Source organism: Lissotriton helveticus, chromosome 2_1 (assembly GCF_964261635.1).
Source record: "Lissotriton helveticus chromosome 2_1, aLisHel1.1, whole genome shotgun sequence".
NCBI classification, from domain to species: Eukaryota; Metazoa; Chordata; class Amphibia; order Caudata; family Salamandridae; genus Lissotriton; species Lissotriton helveticus.
In genome coordinates this window covers 694272052-694287393 of record NC_136059.1, presented here as the reverse complement: position 1 = coordinate 694287393, position 15342 = coordinate 694272052, and the positions used below count along the sequence as shown (strand labels likewise).

At 50.2% G+C, this 15342-nt stretch overlaps 1 protein-coding gene across 1 annotated transcript in view; it reads left to right on the top strand.

Moving 5' to 3' along the window:
• The window catches only part of SKIC3 (SKI3 subunit of superkiller complex), a 1397627-nt gene that overhangs the window by 671421 nt on the left and 710864 nt on the right, over positions 1–15342 (top strand). Inside the window, exon 19 of the mRNA XM_078675399.1 lies at positions 8278–8454. Within this exon, the coding sequence (XP_078531525.1) occupies positions 8278–8454 (177 nt within the window). The remainder of the gene's footprint in view (positions 1–8277; positions 8455–15342) is intronic.

Here is a 15342-nt window from a genome sequence, read left to right as displayed (position 1 = left end):
TTAGGAAAGCTTAAGGGTTTTACACATTTAATACAAATAAAACAAGGTGCCATGCCGGTTAAACAAAAACTGAGAAATGTTCCCATAAATGTACGAGATGATTTACAAAAGGCTTTGCAAGAGATGCTAGATAATGGTGTGATAGAGGAAGTGGAGTCGTCAGAATGGGTTTCACCAATTGTTTTGGCACGGAAAGCTGACAAAACTTTTAGGTTATGTTGTGATCTTAGGGCCCTTAATGCTAACATTTTAATAGATTGTCATCCTTTACCTAATATAAATGAGGTCGTCCGCATGTTAGGTGGAGCAACTGTTTTTTCCACTCTAGATCTCCGATCTGCATATCATCAAATTGAGTTAGCTAAAGAATCACTTAATTTGACTGCATTTATCACACCACAAGGCTTATACCAATTCAAAAGGATGCCATCGCGCGCTGACGTCAGTTCTTCTTTTTTCCGCGCCAGCTAGTGCAGATCCGGAGAAGCTCTACCCCTTAGTAATTTTTTCACTAAACTTTTAGATCTTTTTGATAATTTTTCTACTCGAGTCTTCGACTCCTACGGTGCCGGTAGGGATGCCCGGGTTCAAACCCTGCTCCAAGTGCAGCCGACTGATGTCGGTTACCGACCCCCATCGCCGGTGTCTTCAATGTCTAGGCCTCGACTATGACGACCGCACCTGCTCTGACTGCCGGGCCCTGACGTCTAAGGCTAGGCGGGAGCGGTCCCGCAAGCGACTGGAGCTCCGGCAGTCGGCCCGCGCCGTTCCAGGTCCCGGTCCCACAGGAGGTCGAGGGACCGGTCGCGGGGTCGGAGCCCTCGAAGCTCCGAGAGTCTGCATCGGTCTTCAGGATCCAGGTCCTCAGGTAAGAGGCATGAGAGGTCGGAGAGACGTCATCGTTTCTCCGGCCCACCCCGACGCTCGCGCGATGCGGCCGGGGGTTCGGGTGACACCACCCACGCGGCTCTGACGGAGTCGCGGGCGTCGCCACCTGCCCCACACCTTCCGGTCCCTGGGCACGGTGCGACGCAAGAGGAGGTCGAGCGGTACCTCATGGTGATGAGGTCCTTCCCTCCTCCGCCGGGTCCCTTGGTGCCTAGAGGCCCAACGGCCCCGGCTGGAGGGCCTAGCGGGTCGGGCGATTTGGCTCAGACGCCATCAGGTGCTTCGGCCCCGGCGCCGCCGGCGACTTCGGTCCCGGCGCTGCAGGCCCCCACTGGATCCGGTTCCAGATCCGGGTCGTCGCCGGTCGACCTCATGACCTCACCGGCGCCGGCCCTGCGGGTGTCGCCCCCGGCGCCGCCTACTGGCGCCGTCCCCGATCCTACCCTCGATTCGGTTCCGGCGCCGCTCTCGACCTCGTATGGAGATTTCTATTTCCACGAACCGGCCCCATCTGTTGACCCTGACTTGCAGGAGATGGGTGACGATGGGGATTGGGAGGGGTCTGTGGACCCTCTGGCACAGGAGTGCCAGTCTCAACAGGACTGGACATATGAGCTTGGGGAGGCCAGTGGAATTGACACTTCGCCAGACACTGGATTTGTCTCCCCTCCCACCGTGGCTACGGAGGAGGGGGCTGCCTACAGTGTAGTGTTGACGCGGGCGGCTAAGGCCTTGGGCCTGACGCTCCGCGTCGCGGCCGTGAGGACTAATCTCCTCACTGAGGTCCTTAAACCGCAAGCATGCTCCAATGAGCCTCTGCTGCCGTTTAATGAGGCCTTGTGTGACGTTCTTGTGGGCACTTGGTCCAAGCTCGCTACAGGTCAGCCTGTATATAGGGACGTGGCCAGACGCTACCGCCTGGCTCTGGGTGACCCTTGCTTTTTGTCCACCCACCCTACCCCTGAGAGCCTGGTTATCCAGGCCTCTACCTCCCAGACCGCATTCCCAACGGCTCCGCCCGATCGGGAATCCAAGAGGTACGAACAATTCGGTAAGAAGGTGTTCTCGTCCCTGAGTTCGGGACTGTGGTCAGTCAATACCGCTTGCCTCTTGGGCCGCTACACCCACACTCTGTGGGACACGGTCGCGGACGTGCTGCCACAATGTAGGCCCGGACTAAACTCGCCCAAGTCCTTGGGGAGGGTCAAGATGCGGCACGCTACTCCATCCGGTGTGGGCTGGATACCACGGACTCACTGAGCAGAGCGATGGCAGCGACGGTGGCGGTGCGACGCCACGCCTGGTTGAGGACCGCCAACTTTTCGGCTGATGTCCAGGCCACCCTTCTGGACATGCCGTTTGATGGCCGTCGCCTCTTTGACGACAAGGCAGACCATGCGCTTGAGCGTTTTAAGGATTCCAGGGCCCCAGCCAAGTCCTTGGGCCTCTCTGCCCCACGCCAGCAAATGGGTGCCTTTCGCACCTTTCGTGGCCAAGGAAGGGGCGCCCCCACACGTGCTGCCAGCCACGCACCGCAGACTAATACACAGCGCGGTGGCGGCCGTGGAAACCGCCGTGGCGGCCGTCGGGGACAACGGCGAGGCCAGTCCACACCTCCCCCTGCAGCATCCACCTCAAAACCCTCCTAGTCCGTGCTTTCAGGCCCATGTGACGCCAGTGGGGGGCAGGGTTCGCCATCACTACTTCCACTGGCGCACTGTCACGTCGGACATGTGGGTGCTGCTAATCGTCCGAAGGGGCTACTCCCTCCCCTTCGAGATGACCCCTCCAGCCATGCCACCGCAATACCACCGCGTGTCGGGGGATCACTTGCAACTTCTGCAAGAGGAAGTTAGGGCCCTCTTGGCCGAGGGGTCCATGGTGCGCGTTCCTGGGCCAGAAGTAGGGTGTGGTTGTTACTCCCACTACTTTCTGGTACCTAAGAAGGGCGAAGGGGGCCTACGCTCTATCTTGGACCAGCGGAACATCAACGGGTTCCTCCGGAAGGAGAAGTTCAAGATGCTGACTTTGGCTCAGGTCTTAGCTGCCCTAGACCCAGGAGACTGGATGGTAGCGTTGGACTTGCAGGACGCCTATTTCACATCCCCGTCCTGCCGGCCCACCGGCGTTACCTGCGGTTCACGGTAGGCCACGAGCACTTTCAGTTTACCGTGCTCCCCTTCGGCCTTACCAGCGCCCCACGGGTGTTCACGAAAGTAATGGCGGTGGTCGCAGCTCATCTGCGCAGGTTAGGAGTTTCAGTCTTCCCCTACCTCGACGACTGGTTGTTGAAGGCGGGCTCGACCCAGACAGTCGTCAGCCACCTCCAGACTACGGCCGACCTCCTGCACCTGCTGGGTTTCTCCATCAATGTGCCGAAGTCACACCTGTGTCCCTCTCAGAAGCTCCTCTTCATCGGAGCGGTTCTAGACTCTGCGCAGTTTCGGGTTTATCCTCCCGAACAGCGGGTTCGGGATATTCAGGCTCTGATTCCAATCTTTCAGCCTTCATCCTGAGTCTCGGTCAGTTTGACGCTGCGGCTTCTGGGGCTGATGACCTCCTGCATCCTTCTGGTGCATCACGCCAGGTGGCGGATGCGGGCTCTGCAGTGGGACCTGAAGTTTCAGTGGGCCCAGCATCAGGGCAACCTGTCCGACCACGTCCTGATCTCGGAGGGCACTGCGAGACAGCTGCAGTGGTGGCTCACGGACCGCGATTGGGTCGGCGGCAGATCCCTCTCCCTACCCCAAACTGAGCATGTAGTTGTGACGGACGCGGCCCTCCAGGGCTCTGGGGGCCACATGGGAGAGGCGGAGATCAGAGGCCTCTGGTCTCCGGCAGAGTCCCAGCTCCACATCAACCTTCTGGAGCTGTGGGCGATCCGACTTGCACTGAAGGCATTCCTCCCCTCTGTCCGGGAGAGTGTAGTGCAGGTGTTCACGGACAACACCACTGCCATGTGGTACTTCATCAAACAGGGTGGGGTGGGGTCGTGGACCCTCTGCCAGGAGGCTCTGCGCCTCTGGCAGTGGCTGGAACATCAAGGCGTGACCCTGGTGGTTCACCTGGCCGGTTCTCTGAACGCCAGGGCGGACGAACTCAGCTGTCGGTGCATGATGGATCACGAATGGCGTCTGAACTCGGACGTGGCGCAAGGCCTCTTTCAGCAGTGGGGAGAGCCTTGGTTAGATCTATTCGCCACAGAAGAGAACGCGCAATGTCATCAGTTCTGCCCGTTGGAATTTCCAAGGCGGCACGCTTTTCGTCGCGAGTGGAGTTGCGGTCTATTGTACGCCTTTCCGCATATACCACTTCTGCCCAGAGTGCTGAAGAAGATCAGGCGCGACCGGGCCCAGGTTATCCTTGTGGCTCCGGACTGGGCACTTAGATATTGGTATCCAGTGCTACTCGGCATGTCTGTTGATCCCACTATTCGTCTGCCTCTTCAGGAGGACCTTCTGTCGCAGCAGCAGGGGACGGTCCTCCACCCGAACCTGTCCAGTCTCCACCTACAAGCTTGGAGATTGAGCGGTGACAGTTGAGGTCATTTGACTTGCCTCCTGAAGTCTGTAATGTCATTCTGGCAGCCAAGCGTCCCTCCACAAAGTCGGTATACGCCTGCAGGTGGAACAGATTTGTGGCATGGTGCACAGCAAAGGCTGTGGATCCACTCTTTGCCCCCCTTTCTGAGGTTCTCCTCTTCCTTCTTTCTCTTGCCCAGCAGGGCTCTGCTCTGGGCACTATCGAGGGCTAACTTTCTGCCCTTTCAGCCTTCTTAAGGTTACCTGATCAGCCATCTTTGTTCAAGTCCCCAATTGTAAATAGGTTTTTGAAGGGCATCACACACATGTTCCCTCCTGTTCCATTCGTGATGCCTCAGTGGGACTTGAACCTTGTACTTACTTTTCTGATGTGCGCTCCCTATGAGCCACTTCATAGCTGTCCTCTCCATCTTCTTACTCTGAAGACTGCTTTCCTGGTTGCCATCACCTCTGCTAGGAGTGAGTGATCTCCAGGCTCTTTCTTCCAAACCTCCTTTCCTTTCTGTCCATCCTTACTGACCCACCCATCCTCCCCGTTCTGCAAACCGATATCTAGGGTTAAGGTCATCCCCTTTCAGGGCCCTAGTTTCATGGCACCAGTGTTGGTTCTATCATGGCTCTGCGTATCTGGCGCGGAAAAACTGTATATCAGAACTGACGTCAGCGCGCGAGGGCGGCGTCTAAGTACTCTGGCGACATCATTCCGGCGCTAACGCCGCTGACGACGGACGTGGAGCCGCGGACGATGCCTACCGACGCGCCGGGGTATTGCTACGCAAAAGTTTCCGGATCCAGTCTGACGCCTGGGGATAATCTAAGGTTAGGAATCTATCACTAACTAATGTCTCTTACAGATATATCGTCACACAAGTAGTAACTTGTGCACCTGGAGCAAAAGCTTGAATTATCTTGTTGTGGGAGAGCCTCAGGAAGCGCTAACACTTCCCTCCTGAAACCACTCATCCTCAACAATAAGAGAACTTGTTACCGAGCCTTCCCTGACGCGGCCCCAAAGATATGGAACTCTCTAACACCGGAAGTACGCAGAATCTCCTCAACGACTGCTTTCAAACTGGAAGCCAAAAGATTCCTAATAGACCAATTCCTACCTTGAGCTGGGCTAGGTCCAGTGGCTCGAAATCATTGATCCTACAACCACTGTTCCATCATGTGATGCTGCTCTTCTTTACCGCACTGTGTGCCTCCCTCGTAGCCCGCTATACACCTGTTTTTTGTGTTACTCTCCTTTGTGTCATTTGTCTGTGAATCATGCTATTATTCATGTTTTGTATTCTTACTTAATGTATTCGGGTTCTTGTTCGTGCTATATAAAACTTTATAAATAAAAATAAATAAAATTACCTTTCAGAAAGAAAATGAATTGCTTATCACAGTAGAGGCACTCTTTCCATAGTGAAGGTTGAAACTCCAAAGAGCTTATTATCAGAATCAGTCTCTTAAGTAGTCAAATGGTTGATGCATTATTTTACAAAAAGATTGCTTTAAAGTCAATTTTAGGCTGAGTTCCAAAGAATGTGAAACAAACAGATGTATACCTACAACCTTGTATTTGAAGATGGTTTACATTTTGATTGCCAAAAATGTTTTTTTGCGAATAAGTACAATCCCTCTCCCAAGTTTTCGTAGTAGTGATCAAGTTGAATGAGGAAACAGTCAGTAGACAACAGAAAGCCTCTGGAGGTGTGGAAGGTGACTGAACCATTTTTCAGTTAGCATGAGCAAACCTTTGTGTTTTCTATAGTGTGAGCAAATCAGAGTCACAGTTGCTGATGAAGTCAACCACTTCATTGCATTGCCACACTGCATGTTTTCTGAATGCAGTCTGTTGGTCTAGTCTGATGCATGGAGAGTATTTTGAAGGTGAGGAATCTGCTGTTAGAGGATCCACTAGAAAAAGTGTTACTGATTCCTTAAATTAGTTGTGTTGGGAATTGGAAGCTAAACAAGCACTTAAGAGTCTTGTGTTGTCCATGGGCGTTGGCCGCATTAGATATTGTGGAAAGGGTTTTCCTTGCTTGAATTGTTTGTATTTGCCAAGGATTTTCCGATGCTGACTGATGTGCACTGTAATGGAGCTGTTTTTCTTTGTAATAAAAAGATTTTCAAAAAAAAAAAAAGAATGTTGTGCATGTTGCACTCATTGATTTATATCTGATATATTATCTGACGCAAGGGATACAATTGGGTCAAACTGAAGAGTGTAGTGCCTGCGTCAGGCATGAGATTCATTTGGGTGTCATTCGGCTGTACTGTGTGGGAGAGCTCATGGTATACCAGTCAGAACAGTTGTTTCCAGAGCCTGGGGAGATAGTGAGCTTCTTGGATACAAAGGAACTCCAAATAGAGTTTGAACTATGTTCCTTTTCTGGAGGTTTTCACTTTAAGGCATATGAATTACTGTACCAATTATTAGATCTTACGTTAGCCAGGACCTGTACATTTTATTACATTTACATATCTAGTATACTTACTCATAGAGTCTTAAGGGATCTTGGCTCTGCTGCCCTCACTGTTGACGTGTTTTAGTTGGAGATTAAAGGGTGGCTACTAATGGTCAGGTGTTTAAAAACTTGGAATGATCCTAAAGATTTCTTTTCAGAAGGGGAGTGAAATATAATTATTTATGTAACTTAGTTGCTAATTCAAATGTTTGGTTTCAACTATTCTATCCACCAATATTGCAGTGTAGTTCCTCTGTTTCATTTGTGGTGACAAGAATGCTTTATCTTTGAGGTGGCCAACATAGTGATGAATATTGCTTCATCAAAGTGACTGACTCTGCCAAGGCAGGAGCCACTTGAAGAGGTTGAGGAAGGTGTGGGAGGGGGGTGGCTTTGGTGGAAATTCTACCAATACTCATGTGGGATAGAGGTATTTCCACCCCAAAATGTGGGGAAATTGTGTACAAGGTCAGGGCCATACATCAATTCTGCGGTAAACAACGTTTACCGCAAATCTTTCTCCCCGCAGGGAATCACAACGCGGTCGTGACCGCGTTGTGATTCCGCATACCAATACTCCGCAAGTCGGAACAACGACTTGCGGAGGGGGGGGAGGTGTTGGATTTAAAATCCAACACCTTCCCTATTGTCTGCACTGACTGGAGTTGGATTAGTAAATTATACTATTCCAACATCCAGCACACCCGCTCCGCAAGTCGTTGTTCCGACTTGCGGAGTAATGGTATGCGGAATCACAAAGCGGTCGTTGTAACGACCGCGTTGTGATTCCCTGCGGGGAGAAATACAGCGGGATGGCATCACATATTCCAATTCTACCTATTCTACAGTCGATGTTTTTCCATGTTGTTAGGAACACTGAAATCACCTTGTGGGAAGGCTCTACCATTTCCACAGCTGTTTTCCAAAGACTTATCTCGCCCAAATATGGGGCTAGATCTACCACTGTGGGTTGGGCTATTTGCTAAATCTCCACAATTTTTGACAGAGTTAATACCGTGCACTGATTGATCTATTAGTGGAGCCAAAGGTCTCTCCTCTGACTGGTTGTTGAGGGAACTACTAAGAGCGCTTTCACTGCATTATCCATTATGCAGAGATAGTCCATTATTTATTTGGCAGACTCTTTCTTACCACGCTTTTCCATGCAGTGCACTTTTTAAAGTATTTAATTTACTGACAAGTAGATAGTTTTACTTTTTTCTTTCTATTACATACTTATGAGATCACTATAGATAGCTCAAATGATTTTTTCTTTGCACTAGAAAAGCTAATATTCTTTAACAGCTGCCAAACAAAATGTAAAATAAAGACAACGTAAAATAATATTGCCTTGTCTGAATTTACCCTTTTAAATTTTTTTTTAGGGCTGTACAGCATCGTCCGGATGTCTCCTGCCTTTGGAAGCTGCTTGGCGATGCTTGCACCAGTTTGCACTGTGTCTCGCCGCCAAAAGTGAATGTTGAAGTTTTGGGACTTATGGTTGGCCAGACTGCTGAAAAACAGATGCTGTCTAAAAATGAACTCCTTTGTCTAGGTGGAAGGTAGAGTATTGTGTTATTTCTACCAAGTTCTGCCCTAGCTTCTCTCTTAATTTGATTCACTTAAGACTAGGTTCACATTTTCTTTTTACTTACCACCCTTGGAATCGGAAGAATACAGTTTTAATTATTGCTTGCATGTTAGTCTGGGAGTATTTTATTTTTAAAAAAATATTTTTATTTGCATTTTTAACCAACACAAACACAGCTGGCAAGTCACAAGTGATTATCCACACACCCAGGCGCCCGGTCTGTCCCCCCACCCCTAGTGACAACATCATGATCATCAGTTCAACATGATCTGGCTTCCCCCTACAAACATAAGTCTGCCGTAATGTTAATTTGAGAATATTAAGCTTCAAAATAGCTGTTTGCACCCCCTATTTGCTGGTTCTCATTACCCTTATGCACAGACTTTCATAGTACTGTGCGCTACCAATCTCTCCTTTCAAAATGTTTTCTTTTTACCTTAAGGATTTTCTCTTTTGTTTATATTCAGTCATGCCTCGTTTTTATTTACACCTGTTAAAAACAAACATGGTAACTTTGTTTAATTTCATTTACATGTTTTATATATATATACAATTTGTTGACATGTCCTAGTTTCTTTTGAATGTCTTCTCATGTGCTCCAGATTTATTACGTGCTCAGTTCAGCCCTTCTTCACTGGGTTACATTTCACATAACATATCATGGATGCTACAGTATGTATGCTCATCTCCGCTAATTTTACACAAACAGTCCTAAAACATATTGATATGAGTGCGTGAAAATTGGTATGCTTTCTGTATCTTTGTAATGGGAATGTGTCTGCATCCTCCTTTATAAAACCACATTATTAATTGTATATTGCATTATCTAACAGGTTTAAAGATTTACCCATTATACGGAGAGGTCTTAAGGGTATATATTAGTTAAATAGCCAGTCAGTGTGTAGTTAAGTTCCTGCATTCCTTGCTGTAGAGTCAAAATGATTGAGCATTTCATAAAACTCAGTGAGAAGTATTAAAGTCAGTGTTAAATAAATTGCCACTGGGTTCTCATTCAAGAAACTTATTGGAATTCACAAAGTCAACTGAACCATACGTCCTCTGGGGACATTTTCAATCTCACCAAAATTGGAGCACGATCTCTGGGCTTTACAGCAGATTAAGCATGGAAATATATGTTCGAGGCATGTGGGCTGCTGAATTCATATCTATAGCATAGATCGCCGCCTAGTGTTGGGTCCGGATGATTGCACATTGTTGTCCTGGAAGAGTCTTCGAAGTATCACGAGATAGGTGGCTCCTCCCCTGGACTACAGTGCGCATGGGCATCGACTCCATCCCCAGATTGTTTTTTTCCGCCATTGGGTTCGGATGTATATTCGTTATCTCCAGTTCGGAATCGATATAGACTTTTCTTAAGGCCTGAAGGCCTTTTCCTATACCGTCGGTATTGTTTTGCGTTCGGTGCCCAGCTCTGCTCCGGCTCAGTTCCCGAGTCGGACATCCCGAGGAGTCGCGTGGCTCTTCGGTGCTCGAGGCCCAGTCGACGCAACAAGACTTTCGACGACACATCATGGAACGGAGACCGTTCAAGAAGTTGAGTCAAGGCCGCCGACCCGAAGTCGTCGGCGCCGAAGGCCGTCGACGCGGAAGGAGGACACGGCGCGCCTAAGAGGGCTCATCCTGTACCTCGGCCGGAGAAGACCAAGACATCGACGCTCGAGTCTTCACGCGCTGGTGGACCGAGGACGTCTGTCGGGTCGACGAAACCGTCCGCTTCCTTTACGAAGCAGGTGTCGGACTCACTGCAACGCATCAAGTACAAGGCTTCCGCGGTCGATCCGAAGGATGCTTCCACCCCGAAGCAGGCTGCCAATACGCCAAAGTCTTCGACGCCACTCCTGTTTACGTTGCCGCCGAAGGTGGCACCGAAGGCCTTCGCACCAAGGTCGGTCGCCAAAGCGCCCGTGCAAGGGTCTGCAGGGTCGAAGCCTTCTCAGCAGCTTGGAAGCTTGAAGCATCGACAACCCTTGATGGAGGTCGGAACACTTTATCGATGCCGACACCGGTAAACTTACCCTCTACAAGAGAAAGATCACGGCGACACAGCCTTTGGAGTCCTACACGATTCCTTTGAAGCGCAAAAAGCCTTCTACGGATTCCCCGGTTCTGGTTGAGCCACTTGCTCCACGGACTCCAAGAGTTGCTACACCCTCACCCACTTATTCAGATGTGGAGGCTGGGGAAGGTGATGACGAGGAGTATAACTTTCCTGCCAACACTGATCCTGAGGATCACCAGTACTCTTGGGTGGATGCAGGGGACCCAGGGGATCCACGAACTGCCCCGGACACTCAGGTGTACAATATCAAACCCTCTCCTACTGAGGATTCTGCGGCATTTAATGCTCTAATTGAGAGGGTGGCTAAAAACCACGACGTGGAGCTGCACGCTGACCCTATTGACGTGGACTTCCTTTTTGATACCTTTTCCTTGGCAGAAAAGACTGTCAAAACTCTCCCAATGTTGAAAGGGGTTCTCAAACATGCTGCAGACATTTTTAAAGAACCCACACGTGCCAGGGTGATCAACCCTAGAATTGAAAAGAAATATAAGCCGGCACTTGGCGACCCTACCTACATCAAGGTCCAGTTGCCATTGGACTCTCTGGTCGTTTCTAATGCCCGGAAGAGGGCGAATTCGCAAACCACTGGTGATGCTCCTCCCCCTGACAAGGAATCTAAAGTGCTGGAGGCATCAGGGAAGAGGGTGGCGGCTCAGGCAGCCAATATCTGGCGTATCTCAAACACTCAGGCACTCTTGGCCAGATATGACAGGGCGCACTATGACACACTAGAGACCCTGTTACAACATCTACCAGATCAGTATAAAAAGGCGGCGGAGATGCTCATTCAGGAAGGGGAGCTCATCTCCAACGCTTCTATTAAATGTGCACTGGACGTGGCGGACACCGCGGCCAGGGCCATTAACACCAGTGTGATGTTGAGACGTCAGGCATGGCTCAGAATCTCCGGTTTCAAACCAGAGATACAAACCACCATCCTCAATCAGCCGGTAAACCCTGATAGGTTATTTGGTCCTGAGGTGGATACCACTCTGGAAAAAATAAAGAAGGATACCGAGACTGCAAAGTCCATGGGAGCTCTCCAGTCCCAACAGTTTAGGGGCAGTACTTTTCGTCGCTCAGGCAATAGAGGCATTTCCAGAGGCCAGATGTCCCAGCAAACGCAATACACTAAAGGTGGGGCGCAGTCCTCTTACACCAAGCAGAGTAGAGGCGGCTATCGGGGCAACAGTGCCAAGGGCAGAGGCCGTGGAAATAACAACTCCCGTTCCTCTGCCACCAACAAACAGTGACGCCCTGCCGCTGCCCCCCGGCCATACCACACCTGTCGGGGGGAGACTCCAGCAGTTCCTGCCAGTCTGGAAATCCATCACCACAGACAGGTGGGTCAGGAAACTTATCCAGTTCGGTTATTGTCTGGAGTTAACATCCACTCCACCCAACATGCCACCAAAACACCGTCCTATGTCCACAGAGCATTTGCACTTATTGCAGCAGGAGGTACTTGTCATGCTGCAAAAAGGGGCAATCGAGCTCGTGCCAGTGGAGGAAGAAGGCACAGGAGTGTACTCCCTGTACTTCTTAATCCCAAAGAAGGACGGGTCCCTCAGACCCATACTGGACCTCTGACCCCTAAACAAGTATATTCTCTCAGAACACTTTCATATGCTGACGCTGCAGCAAGTTCTTCCGTTGCTCAACCAGGGAGACTTCCTCGCAACCTTGGATCTCAAGGATGCATATTTTCACATTCCACTACATCCATCACACCGAAAATACCTCAGATTCACCATTCAGGGTCGGCATTATCAGTTCAAGGTCCTACCTTTCGGGATGACCATGGCGCCCAGGGTGTTCACGAAATGCCTGGCGACAGTGGCTGCGCACCTCAGGAGGCAGAACATTCACGTTTACCCTTATCTGGACGACTGGCTTGTCCAAGCAAAGTCGGCCCAGCTGTGCGCCGCAAACATGTCCCACACCATTCACCTTCTTCACAGTCTGGGATTCTCACTAAATTATCCCAAATCGCACCTTCAGCCAGCCCATGTGCGGCAGTATCTGGGCGCGACGATAGATACTCTGGCAGTCACGGCTCAGCCAAATTCTGTGAGGATCGACAGCATTCAGTCGCTCATCCAGAAGTTCAGACCGCAACACTCGCTTCCAGCAAGAGTGTTCATGCAGTTGATAGGCATGATGGCCTCCTGCATCTTCATAGTCCCGCACGCGAGGCTACATATGCGTCCGCTTCAAGAGTGCTTGGCACGTCAGTGGAATCAGGCTCACGGACAGTTAAAAAACCTAGTGTTGGTAACCGGTCGGGCATACAACTCTCTGCATTGGTGGAATCCACACAACCTTTGCAAGGGCCGACCGTTCCAGGAGCCTGTGCCACAAATTATCCTGACGACGGACACATCTCTCCAGGGTTGGGGAGCTCATGTACTCCACTACACGGTGCAGGGACTATGGACAACGCAGCAAAAGAAGATGCACATCAACTACCTAGAACTGATGGCAATCTTCATGGCGATGAAGGCATTCAAAGTACATCTGTGCAACAAAGTCGTGTTGATCCGGACGGACAACATGACAGCCATGTACTACCTTCAAAAGCAGGGAGGTACACACTCTCCACAGTTGTCTCATCTGGCTCAGAGCATGTGGAAGTGGGCCATTCAGAGGAACATCTTCCTCATGGCGGAACACCTCCCGGGCAAGGACAATCAGATGGCGGATCTGCTCAGCAGGTACAGCCACCAAATGCACGAGTGGGAGATACATCCATCAGTACTCCACCCGTACTTCCAGCAGTGGGGTCATCCAGAGATAGACCTGTTTGCCACAAGGGAAAACGCAAAATGCCAACACTTTGCCGCCAGGTTCCCTCACCCACAGACGCAGGGCAATGCAATATGGATGAACTGGTCAGGCAGATTTGCGTACGCTTTTCCCCCAGCGCCTCTCATACCGCTGGTGGCACGAAAGCTAAAGCAACACTCGATGACACTCATCCTGGTTGCTCCAACGTGGGCGCGCCAACCATGGTACACCACGTTTCTAGAACTCTCCGTGGTACCGCATCAAAGGCTGCACCTCACGCCCAGCCTTTTGACGCAGAGCCATGGCGACATTCAGCACCCAGACCCGCAACAGCTCAACCTGGCGATCTGGCTCCTGAAGTCTTAGAATTTGTCTACCTTAACTTGCCTCCCGACTGCATGGATATCATACGGGAGGCAAGAAAGCCCACCACCAGAGCTTGCTATGCAGCGAACTGGAAGGGGTTTGTCATTTACTGTACAGAACACAACATCAACCCGCTAGATGCATCCACTCACAACATCATCTGTTATTTGTTACATCTTTACAAATGCAAGCTGGCATATGCTTCCATTCCGATACACTTATCCGCCATAGCAGCTTATCTCCAAAACAGGCAGCATCTCTCCGTTTTCAGAGTGCCTACCATTAAAGCCTTCCTAGAAGGACTGAAACGGGTCATCCCTCCCAGGAACCCGCCAGCTCCTGTATGGAACCTTAATGTGGTCCTCACCAGGCTGATGGGCCCACCTTTTCAGCCTCTGCATTCATGCGAGGTTCAATTTTTAACATGGAAAGTGGCTTTTCTAATAGCCATTACGTCTCTGCGACGTGTTAGTGAGCTCCAGGCGCTCACTGTACAAGAGCCATTCATACAAATTCACTCGGACAGGGTGGTGCTGCGCACTAACCCTAAATTTCTTCCTAAGGTGGTTTCACAGTGCCATGTCAATCAGACCATTGAACTGCCCGCGTTCTTTCAAACCCCAGAGACAGTAGCCGAAAGAATGCTCCACACTCTTGACGTCAAACGAGCTTTGATGTACTACATCGATAGGACCAAGGATTTTAGGAAGACACAACAACTCTTTGTTGCCTTTTTGGCCCATCACAAAGGCAACCCCATCTCCAAAGCAGGTATAGCCAGGTGGATCGTTAAGTGTATTCAAATTTGCTATCACAAGGCTAAGCACACTTTAACGGTCCCCCCCAGAGCCCACTCCACCCGCAAGTTGGGGGCCTCCATGGCTTTCCTTGGTAATATCCCTTTGGAAGACATTTGTAGAGCAGCCACATGGTCTACACCACACACATTTACTAAACACTACTGTGTAGATGTGCACTCCAAGCAGCAAGCAGCTGTAGGGCAGGCTGTTCTTAAGACACTTTTTCAAACGTCTGCAGGTGGCACAGGCGGCCGCCGTTAATGGAGGGACTGCTATATATTCTATGCTATAGATATGAATTCAGCAGCCCACATGCCTCGAACTGAATATGCTACTTACCAGTATGCATCTGTTCTTGGCATGTAGGGCTGCTGACATTCATATTGCCCGCCCTCCTCCCCGGCGCCTGTAGCGGCTGCAGAATTCAAACTTACTCTTAGCATGGTCATCGCTCACACTGTTACACTCCATCTTCGCCACAATGGCTAAAAACAATCTGGGGATGGAGTCGATGCCCATGCGCACTGTAGTCCAGGGGAGGAGCCACCTATCTCGTGATACTTCGAAGACTCTTCCAGGACAACAATGTGCAATCATCCGGACCCAACACTAGGCGGCGATCTATGCTATAGATATGAATGTCAGCAGCCCTACATGCCAAGAACAGATGCATACTGGTAAGTAGCATATTCATTATTAATTAAAGAAACTAAAGAGAAAGTAACATAAATAGGATCTGCCAAACAATCTTGTTGGAAAAGAGATCAATCAAAGTTCACATGCAACAACACTAATATAGTATTACAAGGCGAAGAGGATTTCC